Below are 25,554 nucleotides of genomic sequence, written 5' to 3' on the forward strand. Positions count from 1 at the left end.
GCAATGAGCTGGGGTGGGGGAGAGGAGAAGAAATGTCCAACCCCGCCACCACAAGGATTAGGTTTATTCACTACATTCTTTGGTCATCCTAGAAGCACCTGTTAAATTAAAGAAAAAATAATTGATGTAGCTAAACATAATCTGATTTCTCTTACCATATGACCAGGGTAGCCTCCTGAACACCTTAAAGATGGAAAGCACATCTATTAATGTCATGCTAGCAATAACAAACACCTGATGGTTTTTTCCCTCCCTCTCCAAAATTTCTTTCCCTGAAGAGTCTTTACCTACCACATATGAAACCACAAAATTAGTAGGGTGAATACTACTCCAATGACGATGCTTGCAAAACCCTGCTAACTCTGAGCTGTGTCAATTCCAAAGGCCCAAGGAAGGCTGGGGTTGACCCTAATGATAAGACAAAAATGGCACTTGAATTTGTTCTGTTGTACAAATGGTTACTGTATCGTTTATATCATGCCTGTATAGATCTGAGCCAAGTGGTCTACGGAGGTTGATATGACTATATTACAGAAAATAGTTTTTACAATTAAAGTTCACATTTTAACATGAATATGGTTGTAGTAATCACTCTGTGGCTGGTGGTGAGGCGCCTGCCTCTGCCTGGGCTTATGCTGGGTCATGGAGCTTGTTTGGGCTGCAACGTCATGTTTATCCCTGGGTCATCACTGAAAGGTTGCTGCTCCTAGCGGTCCACCATTCCTTTTGGAACAGCAACCATCCCTGGGAGTTCAAGGACAGAGGATAAATTTACAAGTTCATCTTAAAGAGAAAGATTCATTATTCCACTTTAGTTGAATATTCCAACTCCAGGAGTAAGGGATGCAATCAAGAAAATACTAGGGGGTAGGTACTGAAACTGACTTCATTGGTACAAGAAAACTCCCTTTGCTAATGCCTGTCAGGATCTTGTCTATAATTTATTTTATGGATTCTTAATGTGGGGTTCACAAACGATATATTTTAGGAGGTAGTGAACTTGGATGGAGTAAAAAAAATTAATACCAGTTTCTATTAGAGTTTGACAATAATGGCTTACAGTACTGAAAAATTAAGTCATTTATCCAAGGTCATGCGGCCAGTATCATTTGCTAAAAATTTTACTGCAATGTAGTAATCCGTTTTCTAAATTTGGTAAATGATAAAGGTTAGGTTTTATTTCATTCTATTTTTTTTGGTGGGGGGCAGTGTTGTACCCTGAGACCATTTACTATTTATAAGCAACTTTGGAACAAATGAAAAAAATATTCTGTTCCTTCCTTCTAGTCTTGTCAAAGCAAACTACCATCAACACATTTATAAAAATGTGTTGTTCTAAGTAGAACACTTTGGAAACCAGATTTCTTGCTGCTCAGTGCTACCCCTACAGATAATTCTTTGTTTCTTTATAAGATAGGGTACAGTATGAATAAAAGCAAAGAAATAACATCACAATATGGATTTATATTCTTCAAGAGATAGAAGAGCAAACTCACATAGGAAGAGTTGGTCTTATAATTTCACCAGTAAAATAAAGCTGTATAACATATAAAACAAAAACCGGAAATGTACTTCCACTTAAAGATGTTGATACTAAAAACAGGAATGGATGGTAGCAGTATATAATACTAATTCTGTTCAATACATCCTCTCCACCGTCAATCCAAATGCACAATTTAGGTAAAAGACTAAAGTAGTAGAGAAAAGAGCCCAGAAATCTGTGTAGCTACTCTGTTTCAGAAAAGAAACTCAGAAGTCAAAACATGGAGGGAGGAAAGTAATGGTTTTTGCTGTTTGTAGGCACTACTATAGAAAACATCCTATATACTGCATGGGGAGGGGGGCGAAATAATTGACATTTTAATAGCTCTTTATATTTTTATATACATTGTATCAGCTGATTCTCACAATGCCCCTGTAAGGTAGGTAGTGCAAGTATTTCTCATTTTACAGATGAGAAACTGAGGCAATAAAAGCTCTGTTAACTAGCCCACAGTCCAGAAGCTACTAAAAGACAGCCAGGATTTGAATCCTAGTCTTCTGATTCCAAATCTGGAGATCCTTCTCTCTACAACTACAAATTACTACTTTTTATAATCATGATCACTTCACCCTGGGCAGGGGCCGAGGAGAAGGGGAGTGATAGGTTGTCTTTAAGTATATTTGTACCTACTCAAAATTAGGCAGTCTAGTCTCATACAAAGAACACAGGTCTAGAGTCAGAAGAAGTGGGTTCAAATACTAATATGTGACTATGAGCAAGTTGTTTAATCTAATTGAACCTTTACCTGAAAAATGAAGATAAATATTTACATATAACATGTCAGAAGGTTGCTGGAAAGGAAGCATTTTTGAAAACCTGAAAGCATTATAAATTTAAGTTATTTTAAAGCTCCTACTTAAGAAAATAAGCACAAATGAAATACAGAAATATACATTAAGATAAATTAGGTAAGCTTGGGGGGTATGTTTTGGTTTTTTCAGGGTGTAATGGGTTGGAAAGAAAATTCTGCTCAGAGCAGACTTTCCATCAGGACTTTTTGTTTTTCCTTTCCTGAACTGTGCTTATATTTATTTAAAGGTTCAAAATCAGGTGCATCGCAATGCCATACTCCAATTTAAGGGAGAAGCCACTATATATGTGCTTTCTGTTAAGGCAGGGTCAAGTCAAGAGGAAAATGAAAACAAGGCCTTACAAACAAGGGCATCACCTCAAGAGCTACCAGGGACAGAAAAAGCCTCCAGGGAACAGAGTCACCTAAAGGTGACAGGGAGCAAGTGGCTTCAATACCTGAAGGAGCTGTAATTTTATCAGTATGGATAATCCCATAATGTAAAAACCCCTCTCTGATTATGCACAACTGTAGGTGACCAGAGGCTGTTATCTCTTGAAAAGGTGGGGATGAGATGGCCAGACTGGCCCCAGAGAGAAGCAGAGTCCGCTACTAAGCCTGTATTCAACGCTTTCCAGCTGGGTAGGACCTGACTGAGCTTCCATTCCACCAGCATTGCCTTAAGGAAGAAATGTCACCTTCTGGTCATGCTAACACATCAGAGAAGCACTTTGGGGGCTGGGGGTAAAAGATGCCTCCGCCCTTTTCCATTTCATTATGTGCTGTTTGACAGAGTAAGAAACTCCTTGAAAGTTGGGATATACACCATGGGAAACCAACATCCAAGAGGGCAGACTGTCGAGACAAAAACTGAAGTACACTTTTAATGGAAGCTGGCAACATGACAGATAGTAAACAGGACATTTGGGGGTGCTCCAAGTAGCAGAGGGCACTTTGCACAAGAAGAAGCCCCCAAGATAACAGGGTGATGCTATTTGAGTGTGGTCCCACCTCTCACCCCAAGTGCAGTAGCAAAGCACAGCGCAGTGCCCCCACCACTCCTCGAGAAGAGTCGGCTTCTGTCCCCTGGTTTACGGTCACTGCGCAGGCATCTGGAGCATCTTCTCTTTCTGTCTTGGGTCACAAAAGAACTGGAGCTTCTTGGGCAACAGCGTCACCTCCACACCCATGGCTTCAAACTCCTCACTGTCAATGCTGAAGGACCCACCTGTTCCCTGTAGAGAAGAGGAATCCCAGAGCAGAGAACTCAAAAGTCACAGTACTAGACTGAAACAACGGCATGTAGTACAACTGTGTTCCCAAGTCTTTTGAGGAGGAATGTACCTCAAAATCCTGAACACGTCCTAACACGAGAATATGACTTGAAACTGAGGCAACTCCAACCGTAACTATTTCCATTAGCTCTTGGCACTGATATGTCCCATGTATATCCCAAGGCTCATCCCACACAGATGTCAAAAGCACACAAGATTTCATAAGAGATGTTACAACGTTGGTAAACTTTGTTCAAAAGCCCTCTGATTATTTATATTAAGCAAGGCATAAAACATGGAGATATGCATACATTTGCCACCATCATGGAGGATATCTGCCCAGTGTAGAGTACAAAGGGAAGAGGGATTCCCCATTGATGCTATGGTTCTTTTTGGCAGATGACATTATGCTGAGTGCACCAAGCCACTGTAGATCTTCCTAAATTAGATTATTACTCAGATAAGTTTTTGTATATTCACACAGGAAAACTAAGTAGATGAGAATGACTTGTTAAAATTATGAGGTACAGTTGGATGGTCAATCTCTACCTCTAATTCATCAGCATATATAGTGAACAATAACTGGAGATGGATGAACTCTGCTCAGAACTGAATAGGGTAAAGCAGGGGAGGGCAGGAGGAATTCCTTTGGGACACTGAGTAGTGCTTTTAATGAGCTTCTTCCAGAAACACAGGCTCATCTTGTCAGTGTTGTTACATGTGATGCTACATGGCTAGTTGTGGAAGCTTAGTTGCCTCCTAAGAATTAAAGTTCAGAGTCAGGGCAAGAGAAATGCATATGATAGGTTTATGTAAGCTGCAATTACCAATGAAAAATCATGCAAGAATAGCAGTGTAATTAATAATCATTAGATAAAACCATGACTGGAAAAGGAGATGGGCTAATCATATAATAGAGGCAGCTAGATGGCACAGTAGAGGTTGGGCCTGGAGTCAGGAAGACTCCTCTCTCTGAGTTCAAATCTGGCCTCAGACACTTAGTAGCTGTGTAACCCTGGGCAAGTCACTTGACTCTGTTTGCCTCAGTTTCCTCAACTGTAAAAGGAGCTGGAGAAGGAAATGGCAAACCACTCCAGTATCTTTGCTAAGAGAACCCCAAATGGGGTCATGAAGAGTCAGATACGACTGAAAAAACAACTCAACAACAAAAAACATGACAGTTGAGGGCTAAATTCCATTGGTATTCAGGCAACACTGAGAGACCTACACTTGAGGAAGAACCACAGCAAGTTGCATGGACACCTCACCCCTTCCCCTGTGAAGGACTGAAGGGGGAACATGGACAATTTTATAGGATAAAGAAGGCACAGATGAGTTAAAGTATGTCATATTGTATGGATTTTATGAAATCACATAGAATACAGATGAAAGCTGTTATTGCATGTGAGCAGATTTAGAGGTGTAATGTTGTTACTGGAGGATAATGAGAGATATTTTGGTTTCAGATCTTGAGGCAAGTCCTAAACAGAAGTGGGCTAGGAAATGGATAAACTAGAAGGCTTCCAGGAGATAATGACAGATGTATATTTTGATGTTTCCAACGGAGAATTTTAATGGAAGTCTATATGTAACCTTGAGTAACAGTTTTAACAAATCACTTGGTAAAAGGGACATCTTCACTTATTAGTCTATAGTTGTTTTTTTTTTTTTATTCAAGATATCATAAGTTGTCAGGAAAGATCAAGAAAACCTATTTTTAAAAATTAGAATATTACCAACAAAGTCCAGCAGCAAGAGACAGAAAGAGAAATTCCATTTAAAATCACTGTAGACAATATAAAATACTTGGGAGTCTACTTGCCAAGACAAACCCAGGAACTATATGAACACAACTATAAAACACTTTTCACACAAATAAAGTTAGATCTAAACAACTGGAAAAATGTTAATGGCTCATGGGTGGGCTGAACCAATATAATACAAATGACAATTCTACCCAAATTAATCTATTTATTCAGTGCCATACCAATCAAACTGTCAAAAAATTATTTTATAGAGCTAGAAAAAATAATAAGAATAACAAAAGCTCAAGGATATCAAGGGAATCAATGAAAAAAATGTGAGAGAAGGTAGTATAGCCATTGTTGTTTGTTGTTGTTTGTCCTGTGTTCTCGAAGAGGACCATGGCATCAGGAAGATGATGCCAAGACTTGGAAGTGAATTGGTTTTAAGTGAGGGAGGGCTGTGCAAGGTCACCAGCCTCATTTTATTCTCTAGAGCCATCTTCAGATCTCAAACTGCGTTATAAAGCAGTAATTATCAAAACAATCTGATACTGGTTAAGAAATAGAGTGCTGGATCAGTGGAATAGATTAAGTACAAATTACATTATAGTAAATGGCCACAGTAATCTAGTACATGATAAACCCAAAGATCCAAGCTTTTGGAACAAAAACTCATTATTTTACAAAAACTGCTGGGAAAACTGAAAAATAGTATGGCAAAAACTAGTTATAGACCAATATCTTATATTGTATACTAAGATAAGGTCAAAACGGGTACATGATTTACAAGTAAAGGTGTAAATACCATAAGCAAATTAAATGATACTATATGCAAATTAAGAGAGCATGGAATAGTTTGTCAGATCTGTGGATAAAGGAAGAATTTAGGACCAAAGAAGATATAGAGAGCATTACAAATTGTAAAATAGATAATTTCGATTACATAAAACTAAAATTTTTTGCACAAACAAAACCAATGCAACCAAAATTATAAGGAAAGCAGAAAACTGGGGGAAAATTTTTGCAACAAGTATCTCTGATAAAGGCCTCATTTCTCAAAGAGATCTGAGTCAGATTTATAAAAATACAAGTCATTCCCCAATTGATAAATGGTCAAAGGGTAAGAACAGGCAGTTTTCAGACAAAGAAGTCAAAGTTATCTAGTCACATAAAAAATGCTCTAAATCACTATTGATTAGAGAAATGCAAATTAGAACAACATTGAAGTACCACCTCACACCTGTTAGATTGGCTAACATCACAAAAGAAGAAAATGTTGGCTACTAGAGGGGATATGGGAAAACTGGGACACTAATGGTGGAGTTGTGAACTGATCCAACCATTCTAGAGAACAATTTGGAACTATGCCCAAAGGGCTACCAAAAACTGTGCATACCCTTTGATCCAGCAATATTGCTGCAAGGTCTATATCCCAAAGACATACCCCAAAAAGGGAAAAGGACCTATTTGTACAAAAATATTTGTAGCAGCTCTTTTTGTGTGGGAAAGAACTGGAAATCAAAGGGATGCCCATCAATTTGGGAATGACTAAACAAGTTGTGGTATATAATTGTAATGGAATACTATTGTGCCCTAAGAAAGGACAATTAGGATGACTTCAGAAGAACCTGGAAAGACTTACATGAACTGATGCACAGTTAAAGACCAAGAGAACATTGTAGACAGTAACAGCAATATTGTCCAATGAAGAACTGTGAATGATTTCGTTATTCTCAGCGAAAACTGATCTAAGACAACCCCAAAGGATTAATGATGAGGCATACTATCCACTTCCAGTGAAAGAACTGATACTAATTGAATATAGACTTAAGCATGCTATTTTTCACTTTCTTTTATTTTTTTCCTTTTATTCAAGTTTTCCTGTACAAAATGACTAATACAGAAATGTTTTACATAACTTAAAAAAAAGAAATTAGAATGCCCCATGATGCAAATATCAAATCCTGGCCTTGGAAGTGACTTTTCCTTGTCCTTTCTAAGGTAGAGTGACAAAGGACCTTTAACATTGAAGGCTAGGATCTCGGAAAAAAACCCCAATCCTAAGGAGGAATAAGAATAAGAACTTGCATTTTATAGAATGCTTTACATTTTACAAGGCAACAACAACCCTGTGCAGTAAGTACACATACTGTTACTCACATTTAAAGGAGGAAAACACTCGGGGGGTCCTGCCTTTCTTCATACAGCTTGTAAATGTCAGAGCTGGAGTCTGAAGTCAGGTCTTCCAGCTCCAATCTAGTGCTGATTCCACTATGTCATGTTGCCTTAGAGGAGTTAAAAGACAGATGATGCAAGCCTGCTACCCCCTGAACTCTTACCTCAGGGAGAAGCAATGTACATCGGCTAGCTTGGAGGTTCTCAGAGCCTTCACAACACACGTGGGGGTCTCTCATCTTCTGACTTCTGTTAAAGCAGCAAAAAGCAAGCTTAGAAACGGCCAGAAGTAACTGTAATTAGGAATTTACAATGCAATAAAGTAGTAGACTCAAAGTGGAACTAAGGCCTGAGCACACAGAAGCCAAAGATAGAAAATTCCCAAACAACCAAACATGGCAGCCAAAGAAGGCCTATGGTGGCCAGTGTCCATTTCAGACACAAATTCTCACTCAACTCTGGAGACTTGGAAACACAATGTGTTACCAAAGCCTATGTGAGAATACATGACTGTGCACTATAACAAAGATTAGTTCTTTAATTCAAAGCAGTACTGCCTCTGCTCGTGTCCTGAGCTCTCTAAATAATCTAAAAGGAAATTCATCAACTAAATCAGAATGAAACTATGTTGGGAAAAATAACAAAAAACAATAAAACAGGTAACATACCTCCTCCTCCTTACCATCTTTGACCTCTTGATATAAACCTAGGTTTCAACAGCACCTTAATTTTCAATCAAAAGACAACTTTTATTCTAAATCAAATCAGATGTTCATCTAAGAATTGCTAAGAAATCTCTTCAAATTGTATAGCCCTTTAGAGTCTGTAAGTATAATGCTAAACCACATTTATATAGTGCCTTAAGATTTCCAAAGCACTTTTCTTATAACAACACCGAGAAGTGAACTGTCCAAATACCCCTGTTTTACAGACAGGGTCATCACAGAGTCTTAGAGAGCTTACATGATTTGCTCGTGGTAACACTGCCAGCAAGTACCTTCCTACCCTCGGCTATTACAATAGCCTCCTTACTGGTTACCCTTTGTCAAAAGTACTCTTCAATCCATCCTTCACAGAGCTACCAAAGTGATTCTGGTCCAACCCAACTGGCCTTCTTGCTACTCCCTACATATGATGTTACAGCTCCCATCCCTATGCCTCTGGACAGGCTGTCCTCCATGCCTGGAATGTGCTCCCTTCCTCGCCCAAACTCTTAAAACCCCTCAAGCTTCTTTCTGGGCTTAGCTCAGATGTCAATTCCTACTCCAGGCCTTGTATGACTCCTCTCAGGTGCTAAGGCATTCCCTTCTATTTTGTACACATTAATATGTGCACAAATTGCTTTCCCCTACAAATGTAAGCTCCATGAGGACAGGGACTATTTCCACTGTTACACCCCCCACACCTGGCACCGTGCCAGCTTAATACTTGTGGAGCCACAATTCAAATCCAACTCTCCCACTTCCAAAATCCAGCACACAGCCTAGTCCAGCCTTATTTGTAATATTTATAATCTAGTTTTGCATCCCCCACTGCCATATCTTAATCTAGCGCAGGGCTGAGATACTGGCATATTCCCAGCAGCCAGCGCAGGGATCTCTGCACAGTCAGCACTTAATACTAATAACTGAAGTTCAGAGAGTCTGTGACTTCTCCAAGCTCATGCCAACAGTTAAGGGGAAGAGGTGGCACTCAAGCCTTCTAATTCCAATGCTTTTCCCTTGTAGAGGCTTGTAATCTCTCATCGTCACATGAATACAATGAAAAATTCAGTATTTGAATCTAGTACTACACCTAAACTAAGTCCTTATTAAATCTCCCAAATCCACTGGGCAAGTCAAAGGCATAGGCATCAAATATCAAATTCTTTAAGAAATGGAGAAAAGATAAATAAGAAATCAAAGTGAATCAATCCAATGTTTATTTCCTAGTCTTCTAGCTATAATATTATATCTTCAAATGTGAAACCTTCATTAGATTTTTAAAAAATGTCTTGAAATCCCAGATCTTATTCTACCTTTTCTGCCATCAATTATTCAGATGCATTGGATGCCATTCCCCTGTAGTGAGTAAAAGCAGATATTTTGCTTAATGAGAATGAGACAAAAAATAACTTTCACCCACTCTGAGCCTCCTCTGCTATAGGGTCACTAGTCTGTAGTTGATGGGATTAGACAAAGGTATCTGCGGTCGGCAGACGAGCAAATCATTGTATGATACACATGACCTAGGTTGAAAGTCTGGATCTGAGAAGAAAACGTTTCTGGGAAATCACCAAAAGACTTAGTAACTCTTGAGAAGCAAATGATTTAAAAACCTGAATGGTAACTATGGAGAAGATGGCGATGAGAGGGACAATAGAAAAAATAGGAGAAATCAAAAGATAGGGCAGAAGCCAGATAACCACTGGCAGAAATTCCGGGGAAAAAAGTAAGAGGAAGTGTGACGTTAGGAAAAGGGGGAAATATTTCCTACCAGTACAGACATTGTAGAAGTGACACAGTTGGAATATAGGCTCTGGCTTAGTAACCTCAGATTTCTCTGAGTACAACCCTGACTAAAAGGATTCAAATAAATGAAAAAAAAAATTAAAAACCCAAAACCTTTGTTTTTCTTTTTCAATATTCTTTTTCTTCTAGCTAGGTTAATAATACTTCAAGACAATAAAGATACCAACTAAGGGTAAATGATCTTTCTTTTAGTCCTTCCAAATTAATTTAGAGTCAGAATTCTGGAGCTCTAAAGGACTTGAAGATCTTCTAGTCTCTCTCCTTACCTATTATCTAAAGATGAGGCTATAGAAGCCCAAAAAGTTTAAATTATTTCGTCAAGGTAGCAGACTGAGGAGAAAAACTGGTCTCCTGGCTTTGTCTCAAACTGTTTTGTGGATTTCAAGAGGGATCACAACACCAATGAAGCCTTTCTTCGTATAAGGGAGTGGCCAGAAAAAAAGGATAATTGATTCCACAAGCGAGATGCAAAGGACTCTCTTTATGATCCCACTAGAAAACATGGCCCATCAAACTCTTCTCACCTAAATAAAGCCAGATGATTCCTCATGTTCTTGTTCTTAAATAATGAATTTAATTCATACATACACACATATGTATATTTTTATACCATGCCTGTATCTTTTGATGGGAAAGGGGCTAGAAAGTTGGCTTCAGAATCAGGAAGATTTGTGTTCAAGTCCTACCACTGACATACTGGCTGCGGAACTGTGAACAAGTCACTTAGTCTTTCGGTGTCCTAGGCAACTCTCTAAGACTAGGTTGCAGAAAAGCTACTGACCTGTATTTTTCCTCAGCTGGGAGTTCCCTTTACTAATCAAATCGCAGGTCTCCTCCCTATTCCTCTTTCCCTGTTCTTGCCCTCATAGTTCCAACTGTCCTAATATGGCTAAAATGTTCCTTTTTGGAGGAACTCAGCACTACACATGACTCTCTTTTCCTATGCCATCCAAAAATCCACCAATACAACAGAATCACTCCATTATAAGGATCTACTCCTGTTCTCAAACTGCACGAGACAAAACCTGGCACACATAATTAGGATTAGCCATCACCAGATGCCACACTTAAAGACAGGAGATTTCATCATTATCTGGCTTCAGTGACAATAGAAACCATAGCTTCTATCTATTCTCTAGAAAATGAAAGGCATTTTCCACATACAGCAGATAAACCCAAGGCTGTATCCAGAGGCTGAAGATTCTGCACTGACTACAGGAATGGCGCTCACTCAAGTGAGGCCTTCCCTGATGCCAAAGCTTAGAGTTGTAAATACGACAGTAACCATGGGGACCCCTGCTGCAGATGAATGTGCTTCTCCCCTCTTCAGGCAGTAGAGGGAGCACGGAGAAAGAAAACCAGCCAAGTGGCAGGGAAAGCCCATCCCTTGGCCCAGTACTGCGGTAGCCTCTCTAGACCAGCAGGACTGTGTAGTGGAGGCCTATGGAAAGGGTGTGTGATCCAAGGTCTGGCAGGGGTGGGGTTTTCAAAGAATTCTTCTGCACAAGGCCTTTTTTGAAGCCCAGCAGCCAGTGTCTTCCACCTCTTCCCCTCCCCAAGTTCCCTTTATCTGCTTGGTGTGCTGCGTATATGCAGACACAGCATCTCTCCTGGAATGACTGAAGGCAGGGACTTGCTTCACTTCTGGCTTTATATCCACCATGCCTAGCACAATGCCTGGTACACAGGAAGCATTTACAAAATGTAATTAACTACAGTCCTGGGAAACGAAAAAGGTGAGCTGGTCATTAAGTTCTCTCACTTTCTTTGCAGGTTAAAAGCTAAGGCTGGTATGAAGTATATATGCTTTCTTCATAAAGGACTCTGAAGGTGGGCGGTGGAGCCATTGCTGGAAGTCCAATCTGAAAAGTTAAACTAAAATCCAAGCAGAAGACAAAAACAAAGCCATCTGATTCTTTCTTTTGATTCTCAAGACCACTGGTGAATTTAGAGAACACTAGGGTCTTAAAACCTCACCCCCATCATCCCCCAAACCAGCCTCTTTTCCTTGCACTTACCCCATCCTTATGAAGTCACTTTTACTGACAGCATCCGGCTCAATGCAAATGTTCATGAAATCTTCTGTGCCCTGAGAAAGAGAGTTCAGAAAACTCTTCTTAGCGCTTCTAACACTGCAGCTAATAAGATTTAGCCTGGGTATTATCCCTGGATTGTTCATGGCTAAAAGAGGTTCAATCCAATTCAGTAAGGCCTTAGTAAATGTTGAATGTGGGGAAAGGCTTATGCTAGGTGAGGGAAGAAGAGAAGTTTAGACAGGACACAGTCCTTGCTCTCATGGATCTTACAGTGACTTTTCCCTTCAGGGACCCTGATTTTCACTTCTGTTTCTTGTTTCCTAAGCCAAAATAATTCAGAGATATTCACAGCAGAGACTGATCACTAAAAACAATTAGTAATATTACTAATGTCATTCCTGATCCCCTTTGCAGACCTTCCCTCTGATTAGTCACTTTCATGCCATGGAAATGTTTTTCACATTATCTATTCTTACTGATGCCACCCGGTGGAGAGCCACGTATAAGGTGTACGATATAAACTGTGGGAAGAAAGGATACCTTATGTGGTCACCTTGTGCAGGTCCCTCTACAACCTGCTGGTGACTGAGTCATGGGAAGTCATTGGCCAGCAGTGGAAGCCTAGCTCTCCGTGTCGCCATCACGTAGGATTCCCATGCAGCCAATGGCCTACTTTCTTCTGGTGACAGTATCTGGATGACCCTCAGTTTAATTCTTGCTTTCCTGTACTAAGTTCATTGGGAGATATTCAGGAGGACTATCACTTATCAAATGGCACGAATGACAACAATAATAATTTATGTGGCCTTCAAAGGTCTGCCAAGTGCTTTATATCAATCACCTCATTTGAACCTCCAAGAGAGATACCACTATTATTTCCATTTTACAGATGAAGAAACTAAGGCTTAGATTAAGTGATTTTTCCAAGACGATGCAGCCCTTAAGCGTCTGGGTCAGGACCGGAACTTGGGCTTTGCCAACTCCAAGTCTAGCACTGGAACCACGACTCCATGGAGCTGCCATATGCAGTATTTCAAGTACCTGTGATTTTGTCAGTTTGGGAATTCCCTCCACCAATGCAGAGGGTAATCTGCTTACAACTTTGATCGCTGCCTGAAGTTCAGAGAAGTGACTTACTCATGGTTATGTAGATAATATAGGTCATATGGGATCTCAACCCAAGTGTCCCTGACTCATACGGCAGTATTACCCACTATTCCACAGTCTCTCTTTCATTAAAAATAGGCCAGTAATCACTTCATTCCCTTTCTAGGTAGGAGTGGCCAAAAGCTTCTTTGCAAGGGCCATAGTGACACACTGGACCATAACAAAATCAGCAAAGAGAGAGAGAGAGAAAGAGAGAGAGAGAGAGAGAGTGTAAATTGTCTATTGTTTTAATAAAAACCTAAGGTTGGACAGCTATCTAATCCCATTTGCTCCTCTGGAAAGCAACCTCAAGCTCATCTAACCTATAAAACCTGATGTATTCCTACATAATCCTATATAATACAAGTCTTTCTTTTTTTGGAGGGGGGAAGGCAGGGCAATTGGAGTTAAGTGACTTACCCAAGGTCGCACAGCTAGTAAGTATGTCAAGTGTCTGAGGCCAGATTTGAACTCAGGTCCTCCTGATTCCAGGGCCAGTGCTCTACTTCACTGCGCCACCTAGCTTCCCCAAGACTCCTAGTCTTCATTCTTCCTGACCAGCCCTAATCTGATCAGTCTGATAGCTTGGGGCTAGCAGGAACTCTAATTAAAAATAGGTCTCATAAAGTAGAAGATGGCTCTGCCTCCACTGACAACTGCTCTTCCAGGAATGACAAGACTGGGGCGGCGTCTGGAATCACCAGTGACTCCTCTCCACCCAGAAGCTTTGAGATGGTGACACTACACATCAAATTTAAGAAGATATCACTGAGCTTCCCAATGGTAACTTATCATCTGTCCAAAATGGTAACATGGGCAGATGCAAAAGTCAGATATCATCCTCTGTCTGAGAGGCTAAGACAATGGTGACAAAGGGAACTAAGGAAATATTTAAAACTTAAGCTGCAGTACCTTTTTTTCAATCAGCTTTTCTTAGATGGTCTACACCAGAATGTCCATTATATCTGCACCCTTGGGGCTCTTTTCTCCTCTTTCTCTGTCTGATTTTAACTTTAGATTCAAATTATAAATTTCAAGTTATTCCACACAAACAAATATGTTATCTAGATCTTGATGCCACCTCTCCTTCTCCATAGATACAAAAAGCAAAGACGTAAAGGTAAAGCCAACAGAGTCTCTAAATGGTTATGTGGCACATCCTGGTAGACACAGGAAAATTTTCTACTCTTCCCAACTTCTATAACGCTGGTAACCTTATATAAGAACTGCTATTCATATAAATGAATAAATGAAATAGACTCAACAAAAATATGTAATTCTTTTTTTTTTTTTCATTTTGGCAGGGCAATTGGGGTTAAGTGACTTGCCCAAGGTCACACAGCCAGTACATGTGTCAAATGTCTGAGGCTGGATTTGAACTCAGGTCCTCCTGACTCCAGGGCCGGTGCTCTACTCACTGTGCCACTTAGCTGCCCAAAAATATGTAATTCTTAAAATGTTATTATCTTGATCGGGCTTTTTATCCTCTTCGTCAGCACCCGCCAATTTGTGGAAGGGCTGACTAGTTTGTGACTTCACTGGTTTTTACACATGAGTCCATTTGTGATGCTAACATCATCCATCACAACAAGTGACAAAGAGGATATGCTTTTTCTGTTAGTTCACCAATGTAAAAAAATCTAAGGCACTTTAGCAATCATCCTGGAACTCTCTAAGTCAGTGATTCCAAAATATGTAATCTAGGTCCTTGGGCTGGATCACAATGCAGATCACATAAAACTGTGTTTTAAAATTTATGCTGACAGCCTACAGGGATTGTGCCCTGTCAAAGTGGCCTCAAGGGCAGAAAAGCTGAAGATTGCTCTAAGCCAACACTTGCAGGGCTGGAAATTTCTACTAGAGCCCAAGAAGCTGGCTGGCTTATGGCTGGGGAGGTACTGCATTGTGATAGGAAGACAGCTGGACTGGAAATCAGGTGATCTAGATCCTAGTCAGAGGCTCCAGAAGAACCCTCACCTCCTTGGCCTCTGCTTTGTCACCTAGAAAGTGAAAAAGCTGAACTCCAAGTTCCCTAAGGTTTTTTCCAGTTTTGACATTCTATGATTCCATACCTCACTAGCCTCATCCCACACCATGGGATCCCACCACATCATGGCCCCCTTCATACCTCTCCCCCCACCCCTTCCATCTCTATCCTTTCACTCGTTTACATGGTACAAACCAAAACACTGAGTTGTAGAAAAACCAAGTGACCTATGCTGCCTCACTTAAGGACACAAAATACCGATTTATAACCTGACCCTCTTACCATCAGGTCGGGTCGACTGTTCCGTGTTGTGATGGATAATTCAAGGGTGGACAGCTGCACTTCTTTCCAGACCTCTGGCTTTACCTTCTGGGAGTCGGCTGTGTGAATCCATTAGGCACAGGTCAATTACTTCCATTAGTGCTCCACTACTACCAATGCAAAATAAATGACTGGGGTTGTCAGCTGCTCAGCTCCACTTCATTCTGCTGGCCCAGTCTTTCTGCTTCCTCTGCTTTATTTATTGCACACCTCACTTATACACAGAGGAGAGGAAGAGCTAGAGTCACTGTGGAAGACCCATGCAGGAAACATTCCAACCAAGAACAGCAGCAAAAGGAATAAAGAAGAGGGAGCCCATTCTTTGCCACAAAAAACAAAACAAAACACAACAACACAAGAGGTTCTAACCACCATCCGCTGGGCTTAATATGCTGCCATATAATGAATACTGCTGGGGCAGAGAACTCAGACTAGTTTATTTGGCAGTTTGAGTGCTGTACTGACTAGAAGCAAAGGATGACCCAAATGACCTTTGAAGGTCTTTCCCAGCTTGAGCAATGCCTATATTTACTTTTGGAATGTATGCTCCTCAAGAGAAGGGACTGCTTTACTCTATTTGTATCTCTTACACCCAGTATAGCGCTTGTACATAGTAGGCACATAATAAATGCTTATTGATTGATTAGGGAAGCTGTTTGAGGGCACTTTTGAATAGAGAGAAGGTATCCCATTCCTCTAAATAATCTCCCTCACCATCCTGAGAACGCGTCCAGAATGATGCAAGCCTTCGGAATATCCTCCTATATAAAGCGGGCCTGGGAGGCTTCTCTTCTGGTTCACTGGGCGGCCTCTCAGTGGGTCCCACATACGAGATGGAGGCCTGATGTGTCTGAGGCCACTCCTAGATTAACATGAAGATTAAAAAAATGTTGCTAATGACAACTCTTGGGAAATCTTGGGCAGAAAGGCAACAATTTCCTTTTCTTCCCTGTGAAATCTGTGGCCCTAGAAGGAATCTGAAGACTGAATCCCTAAAGCTGATTCCTCATCACAAAAAGATTTAAGGAATCTTTCCTTCAAACCAACAACTTAGTACATGACAGTCTTTCCTTTTAGGATGGAAAACCATGAAGATAATACACCAAGAAGCCAAAGCCAATGGTAGTAAGTGTGTGGAGTGAATCATTCCATAGCAAATTCAATTCACACACACAGATGCTAATAAAAACAAAACTATTGAGTTATATCAAGGATTACTTAAGTGAAGGACAAAGATACTAATTTTCTGCTTCCAAATCCATAATTAGGCCATCTCTGGTTTCATTTGTCTCTCACAAATTAGCTCCTCCCCTCTGAACTTCTGAGCTCAGCAGTGCAGAGGTGCGTGTGCATGTGCACATGCGTATGTGTGTGCGTGTGTATACACAGCCTGTAAATGGGCATGTAAGAAGATGTTCTAATATAGAAAACAGAGGTCCTAAAAGAGTCATTTGTGGTTCAAGAGTTGGAGAGCATCCAAAGGTAAAGACATCTAATGTTTCATTTGCAGAGATGGGAACTGGACCTGTGATTTCAGGGCTAGAGAGTAAAGAAACTCCTTTTTTTTTTTTTTTAAACCAATGCAGGCTGGCACCTTCTCTGCAACTGATAAACTCAGAGAGTTGCCTGAGCATTAGGGAGGTTAAGTGGCTTACTGCCACCAAAATCTCATATTCCAGATTACCCTTTGTGGCCTCAAATCCTAAAACTTTCGTTCTTTTCTTCATATAAATGGCTTCTTAACCCTAACTCTTCTATATAAAGCAATTTCTTAATCTTTTTTGTGTCGTGGACCCTTTTGTTGAAATTTGTAGATACTTTCCCAGAGTACTTTTAAATGCATAAATAAAAAACATAGGATTAAAAAAAAACTCCTAATTATATTGAAATATAGTTTCATTGACATGAAATATATTAAAACCATGCATATATTTTGAAGTTCAGATTCCAGTTAAAAAGCCCCTGATAAAAAAAAAATTTTTAAAAAAAGCCCCTGATATAAAGCCTCCTGTAATTATCGCTTAAGAAAGGTGTCTATTTCTACCCAGACTTTACAACCTAAAAACCCAGTTAGCTATTTTGACTCTCCCTTCACAATCAACCCACAAAAGGCACTTATCCTTTAGCTTATATATAATATTAATAATACATACCTATTCCAATTTGAGATCTGTTCACAATACAGAGAGATGCAAATCTAAACACAGACAAGTCTATCTAGGCACATTTATTCACACATTTATATTAACACACACATTTTTCCAGATAAATAGATATCTACACAAAGATAAGTCAGCATGCTTACGATTTCAACAATAGCAGAAAATAAATAAATAGGTTAAGTAGTGTTACAAGGGTAGATGGGGGCAGGGATGAAAGTAAATGGGTAGGTATGAGACAAGACAACTTGCCAGCAAATAGATTGTGTATATTTCCTGTTTTGGAGATGTAGCCTTGTACATATGCAATTCCTCTGCAAAATGAGATGAAATATGTCCCACTCACCCCCTTTTCCCTTTTCTACTACAAACAAAATGAAAAGAGTCCTAATTGCAATTTTCCATATTTTGTGTTATACTTACCTTAAGAGTACTAAAAAAGTGAGCAGCTTTGGTTTTTAATGGTCCAAGATACCAGTATCTGAAATGGATCAAGATGAAATTCTGATCAGAAAATATGATCGGCAACATCTCCAAAAGTCCTATCCATCTGATTGCACCATTCACACATGAATGTAAATATCTGTACCCTCACATACATAGTGATAAGTACCTCAAGACTATAATGCTAAGAGGGACATACCTAGACCTAAGGTCAGAAAAATGAACTTGTGTGAGTAAAAAAAAAATCATCTTATCCTGGCACGTTGGGTCAATAACAGATATTTCTGCATGATGAGAGGTCAGTCCAGAAGGCTTAATGGGAAGACATGGGCAAGAGTGGCGAAGAATGAAAAGGCTTGGCTGGGTCGTGAACTAAGCCATTAGAACCCTGAGAAGAAGCCAGATCCACTGAAAGACAATGGAGAAGGCAGCAGTGGTCTTTGTACATGAAGGCAAGGATTACTGCTGCTAGTACCAATATAATGTGCTGGAATGGGGGACTAAGCTACAGTCTAAAACGGTATGTAAGCAGTAAATTTTTATGTGATGAGTTGCAGGGGAGAGGCAGCTAGCAACGGGGTTTGAGAGGCTCCCAAGGTAGATCCTTATCTTAAAGTTCATAAATAACTGACTTCTCACTCCACCTTATCTGCCCTTGATACAATTCAACAGACACTTACTGAGCTCCTAATAGTGCTCAGAATTGTGCCAAATGCTGTGGGATACAAGAGAAATATGTGACTTGATCCTTGACTTGAAGGAACTTATAATCATGTCAGGGAGACAACACATAAAATAATACAGAACAACACTGTAAAGTATGTGATTATGAGAGAAGTGGGCAAAGATCCTCCCCACTTTCCCCCTGAAAAAAGAAGTCCAGGCACACTGACTTCAGCTATTTTATTGTGAGCTGAAGGACACAGCTACAGCAGTGTCCTTCAGTGTTTCCATTCTCACCTCTTGAAACCAAAAGACTTAGTTACTGAAGGTGGAGGATCCTAGAGTCCTGGGAAAGTCCTATTCCCATGTGGTCCAACAGGCAGATTTCTTCAAGTGAGAATAGCTATACTCAGACATTAATGCCCTTATCCATCTCCAATAGCTAAGAACACACATTTTCCCCAATAAATATACCATTCTTTTCATATAACCATCTGTTTTATGAATAAGCATCTTTCTTTTCTTTGTTTCATACAATATTACTTTGAATAATGTTAAACTTATTGAAGGTGCCCTAAAAATCTCTATATAAGGGGACCCTTATGTAGTCATGCTCAGAGTAGACCGCTGTCCCTCTTAGAAATCTGCCCTGGTTAGCTGGAAGAAATGGTACCTATTTTACTCTTGGTTGACTCCTTACTGCTATTATGGGACCCAACCCAGATCGGTAAGGATGACCCTTTTGGGTCCCTACAAAATTCCACTACATGATAAAGCATTAAAATGAATATGATCCTGTGCCTAAATACATGGTACGAACATCAAGATGAGAAAAGATCAGAAACAAGCAGGTCTAAGAAAGACCAGAGTAAAGCCAGAGACATGTATACATATTCAATGTAACTAACAATTAAGTGCAAATGAAAGGCCAGTGCATCCTCACAGAAAGGATTCACCCTTAAGGAGTTCATAGTGCATTGAGGAATAATAAGAGACAAGATCAGGCAAGTAGGATAGGGCCAGATTATGGTGGAGTCTTTACTGTCACCTCCAATTCAACCTGAAAGAGAAGGTATGACTTGATCCATTAGGGAATGGAAAGCTATTAAAGTTATTAATCAGGAGAATGAGATGATCCCCACTGATAAGAAAGTGAGGACCTTCTCTCTATTCCTGAATAGGTAAGCTCTCCAGGTTATACAGTTTACTTCCAACAAAAGTTCTATTTCTTCAGTTGCAAAACAGGTGAACTTTCCCCATTTCCCTGCTAAGGCTTCTAGTTTCTAAACTTCCAGATCCCCTCACATTCCAATAGCTATGACCTGACACTATGCAATTCTTCAGCAGGCTAGGAAACAGTCCTGTCAGCCTGGTTTCTTTCCATTGACCAATCAGGGCATTTCAGTTGGTGGATGGTCCCATTTAAGACGTTAAACTGTATATCAAGCAGCATCCTAAAATGCCCTGATCAGACAGCTGTCACCAGATGGAGCACAGCCACATGCCCAGCCAAGTCTGTAGGACATTTCTATCAGTGCTTAGCTGTATCTGCACTACGGTGGTGATTAATACATCTTGGCAGCTGCACCATTTGCCCACTCACACATTTCTCAAAAAGGCTACTAACAAGTTTTCTATGTGCTGAGATGTTGAAATTTGGTTACGTACTGAACAGAAGGTTTTGTAAAATTAAAAAAATAAAAACAAAACTGTAGTACAGATGCAAATGAAAGATGAGGAAATACATACAAGGATGATGTGCAGAACGTAACAATATCTCCATAACTAAAGAGGGTAAGCACTAACAAAATACTTGGCTGTGACAGACTTTATTAGAAGAGGTACAAAGATACAATTCATTACTCAGTTCAATTCAACAGGTGTTGTTCAGCACCTACCAAGTACAAATCTATTCCCCTAAGGCCTGAGGACAAAATAAGACAAATAAGACAAAATAGTCAAATAGTCCCTGCCAGGCAAGAGGTAATGTAATGGCAACACAGAAACAACATAAGCAAATACAAACAAAATACAAAGTTATTCTGGGAAGGAAGAAGCACTAACACCTGGGGAGGGAGATCTCAAAGGCCTTCTGTATCAGGAGCAGGGACTAGAGGTGAGGCGTGAGAACATTCCCAGACATGACAGACTGTCAGTTCAATATCGGACACAAGAGATAAAACATTGTACAAGGAGAAGTCAAGTTAGTTTTGCTGAAAGTGTAGTATGTGTGAGGGACACTGATGGGAAGCCAATCTAGAAAGACAAGCAGGAATTAGACTGTGAAGGACTTTAAGTGCCAAACACAGGAGTTGACTGTTGATCCTAGAGGCAACAAACTCCTGAAGCTTCCTGAGCAGTGGAATGATGTAGACAACCCTGTGCTCTGAGTATCAAGTTGGCATCTGTGTGTGAGATGGATTGAAGAGGGAGGGGAAAGAGGCAGGAGGACCTGTGAGAGAGAGAAAGAGAGAGAGAGATAGAGGGAGGGAGGGAGGGACTGTATGTGTGAGTTTTATTTTGGACACTCAAGTGATGATATTTTGCAGCAGTTGATGAAATAAGACCCAAGTTTAAGTAAGGAAGGAGGGCTGCTGGATACGTAGATTTGGGAGTCATGTGCACAGAGGGAATAAATAAATCCACAGGAGCTGATTAAATCATTGGATACTATTCAGTTGTTCAGTCACATCTAACTCTTCATGACTTTGCATGAGGTTTTCTTGGCAAAGATCTCAGAACAGTTTGCCATTTCTTTCTCTGGTGGATTAAGGCCAACAGGGTTAAGTGACTTGTCCAGCGTCCCTTAGCTAGTGAGTGTCCAAGGCTGCATCTGAAGTCAGGTCTTCCTGACTCTAGGCCCAGTGCTACATCCACTGAGCCACCTCATTGCAGGTACAGAAAGAGAAAAGATAAGGGTCTAGGACACAGACCTCAGATATGCCCAAGCAGAGTTGGCAGGAGCTGGATAATAAGTCAGCAAAGAAAACTGAGAGGGAGTGGTCAGACAAATAAGAGAAGAATCAGAATCAAGTAGCACCACAAAAACTCAAAAAGGAGAAAGTATGCAGGAGGAGAAAGAGGTGTCAACCATGTCAAATGCTGCAGAGATCAGGAACGATGAGAACTGACAAGAGACTATGAGATATAGCAGGTAATTAATAAACCGTTAACTATGAAGTGAGCAGTTTTATTGAGTGGAATAGTTTGAGGCTTAATTGTGAGGGGTGGAGAAGTAAGTGGGAGGTGAGGAAAAGGAGGTGAATGCAGACAAACGTTTCTATGAATTTGGCTGTAAAAAGGAAATAAATAGGACCAATGCTTGAGGGACAAGCAGGGTCAAGTAAAAGGGTTGTTGTTTTTTTTCCTTCAAGTATTAGGGAGAAACATATTTGCAGAGACGGATTGAAGATGGGAGAGGGAAGGATGAAGAAAACCAATTCCCTAAAAGTGTGAGGAGATGGGCTCAGAAGCATAAGGAGAAGGGCTGACCACTTTAACCTCTTCCTCAGAGACTAGTCCAAAGGGGAAGAGAAGGGTTAAGTGAAAAGAGGTGCAGGAACTGAGGAGAAGAGGGAGTTTATGATGCATGATGGCAGGAGACAATGATGGAGGTGTTCTGAGAAGAGAAGGTTGGGAACAGCTACTGTGGAGAGTGTGAAAGAGTGAGTCAAGGAAAAATAAGAGAACTACTTTGCTACAGTAAGAATCCTTTTGAAATTTTAAAAATCTGGGGGCAGCTGTCAGGAGGACCTGAGTTCAAATCCGACCCTGACACATGTACTAGCTGTGTGACCTTAGGCAAGTCACTTAACTCCAATTGCCCTGCCCCCCCCAAAAAAAAAAACAAAAAAAAGAAATTAGACAAATTTGTAGTGAATCGAGTCAGCAGTCAGTTCATTTTCTCCAAAAATGTTCAGTAAACAAGAGTTAGAATGCAGAAGGCAGATAGTGGGAATAACCCAGGGTTGGGGCTGGCTAGGTGAAACTGCTGATAGGACAAAGAGGGATGCAGAGAGAGCTGATAATATAGGGATGACCGAGTTACCCACAAGGTCAAGCCTGAGAAGAAAAAGAAGGAAGGTTAGAGCAAGGGTGACAGACTGGGAATATGGGAAGTGGGAAAGAGACTAGAAGTTACAGTGACAATAAAGGCTAGATTTAGGATGCAGAAGGAAAGATTAAAAGATAGGTTATGACTGAGGAGAGAAATTCCAGTTATGGATCATGGAAATAAAACAATTATGAGGGATCAAGGGTATGGCTATCCTTGCAAATACTAAGACAGAGTGAAGGTAAAAGTTCACAGGAGTTCAGGAGAGTGATTAACTGGCAAGCCTGAGTATTTGAGGGAAGATGGATAAGTATGGGGAAGTACCCAAGTAAAACTGCAGAGGTGTGGAAAGAAAGGGAAGCTGTGAACCAGGTAGTGAACCCCTGAAAACCTGTGAGAAGGAATTGCATCAGGTCATAACAAAGGATGTAGTAAACCTCAAAGGCAGAGAGTTCTGTGTGATGGTGGCAAAGGGACAGTCTAGAAGTCCTATTTCTCCTGGCAGAGGCATGAAAGAAGAACCACTCAGCCCTGGAATGGATATTTGGGCTGCTTTCAGAGGAGCTTGCTGCTGCCCCTGCTCTGTGCTACCTGTGCTGCTTGCACTCAGGTTCCCCCATAAAGACTTTAAGGTTGTCCTTTTCTTTTTCTCTCTAACTTAACTCTCACATTCGATCAGTTACCAAGTCCTGTCAAGCCCACCTCTACAATCTCATGCAAATGTGTCCCCTCTTTTTAGGTCCTACAGCCACCACCCTAGGACAACTATCAGGATCCTTGCAATAATCTGCCAACAAGCCATCTCACCTTCACTCTTTCCCTGCTATGATGTGTCTTTCACATTGCTGCAGGAATAAATTTCCTTAGTAGTAAGACAGAAAATAAACCCACAAAAATCAGCCTTTCTGTATGTTACTAATAACACCTGGCAACATACTCAGGACATAGAATGACACCAACAAAACACTTTTTACTGGAATAAGGAAGAACTAAGAAAGTATTAAATAATTGGAGAAATATTAATTGTTCATGTTTGATCTGTGGCAGTATGATAAAACAAAACAAAACACTGATATTATCTAAAACTACCAATCAAATTACCAAGGGATTATTTTATAGATATAGATGAAATAAAATTCATCTGGAAGAACAAAAGGTCAAGAATCTTAAAAAGAATATTTTTTTAAAAGGGGGTGGGGGGGAACCTGGCAACACCACATCTCATACTATACTATTAAGAAGTAATCATTGGGGCAGCTAGGTGGCGCAGTGAGTAGAGCACCGGCCCTGGAGTCAGAAGGACTTGAATTCAAATCCAGCCTCAGACACTCAACGAGCTGTGTGACCTTGGGCAATTCACTTAACCCTAACTGCCCTGCCTTCCCTTCCAAAAAAAAAAAGTAATCATCAAGAGATTTAGTCCTTAAAAAATATAAAAATTGACCAATGGAAGAGATGAGATAGTCAACACCATCTAGAAACAACTGAATATAGTAGTATAGTGTTTGATAAAGCCAGGGACACTAATTACTAGGGTAAGGACTCTATATATAACAAAAATTACTGGGAAAAACAGAAAGCAGTCCAGAAGAAATTAGGTCTAAACCTGGAGTTCTAACCCTGGGATCTGTGAATTTGTTTTAAAAATGTATTTGGTATCTATGCTTCAATATAACTCATTTAATTTGTCATCTTGTGTATTTTATTTTATGCATTTAAAAATATTCTGAGAAGGGATCCAGAGGCTTCACCAGATTGCCAAAGAAGTCTATGACACACACAAGCAAGTTAAGAACTCTGGCTTTAGACAACTACACTATGCCATAAGCCACAAGCCACGATAAATTACAAACGGATAAATAATTTAAAGATGAAACGGTCATATCATTAAAACTTAGAGGACAAAGGAAGGAGATATGTTTTATAACTATGACTGGAAGGGACGGAGGGGGGAAATTCTTACCTAAATAAGGGACAGAGATAATCATGAAAGACAAAAGGAACAAATGTGATTAAAAAGACAAATGGGAGCAAAGAGAGTTGGCAATAAAAGATTGGGGGAGGAGGGAAGATGTTTATATTTTATTCACTGAAATTAAACTGCAAATGGCTACTAAAGTTTAGGAGGCTATAAAATTTTCAACAAAACATTTAATTTTTAAAGACAAAAGAAGAGAAGCTTTCACTTGCATAGATTTGGTTGTGTTGCTCATCTCTTTCAAAAAACTTTCATGGTAATGCTATTACACCATAAGAAATGACAAAAGTCACAGTTAAAAAAAACCTGGGAAAACTAGCATGAACTTATGTACAGTAAAGTCAGCAAAACTAAGACAATTCATACAGTAACAACACTACTGTAAAGAAAAACAAAGATAAAAGACATGATAAAATTCTGATAACTGTAGTAACCAACTATGGACTTTTGATGAAGTACACAACCCACACCTCCTGAAAATGGGGTGATACATTCTGGGTATAGAATGATATATACACGTGTGTCGTGTGTGTGTGCGCGCGTATGTGCATCTTTACGTATAGACATACATATATACATGGAGGCAAATGTGTGGATGTGCATTGCTTCAATGATAATTTGTCTTATGGATAATATTTTTCTTTTTTTTTTAAGGGAAGTTGTTGGGTGGGAAGAGAGGGGGAGTGGAGGATAGATGTTTAAAAAAAAAAAAAGGAAAGAGGGTCATTG

General features: G+C 40.0%; 1 protein-coding gene across 1 annotated transcript in view; it reads right to left on the bottom strand.

The window, feature by feature from the left end:
- Positions 1–3,189: 3,189 nt before the first annotated feature.
- The window catches only part of AGK (acylglycerol kinase), a 99,286-nt gene continuing 76,921 nt past the window's right edge, over positions 3,190–25,554 (bottom strand). The window contains exons 11-16 of the mRNA XM_036758483.1: positions 18,110–18,167; positions 16,242–16,389; positions 15,489–15,586; positions 12,056–12,126; positions 7,692–7,776; positions 3,190–3,568 (exon numbers count right to left, since the gene is read on the bottom strand). Of these exons, the coding sequence (XP_036614378.1) occupies positions 3,431–3,568; positions 7,692–7,776; positions 12,056–12,126; positions 15,489–15,586; positions 16,242–16,389; positions 18,110–18,167 (598 nt within the window). The 3' untranslated portion in view covers positions 3,190–3,430. The remainder of the gene's footprint in view (positions 3,569–7,691; positions 7,777–12,055; positions 12,127–15,488; positions 15,587–16,241; positions 16,390–18,109; positions 18,168–25,554) is intronic.

The sequence above is a fragment of the Trichosurus vulpecula genome, chromosome 5 (genome assembly GCF_011100635.1).
Source record: "Trichosurus vulpecula isolate mTriVul1 chromosome 5, mTriVul1.pri, whole genome shotgun sequence".
In the NCBI taxonomy this organism is placed as follows: domain Eukaryota; kingdom Metazoa; phylum Chordata; class Mammalia; order Diprotodontia; family Phalangeridae; genus Trichosurus; species Trichosurus vulpecula.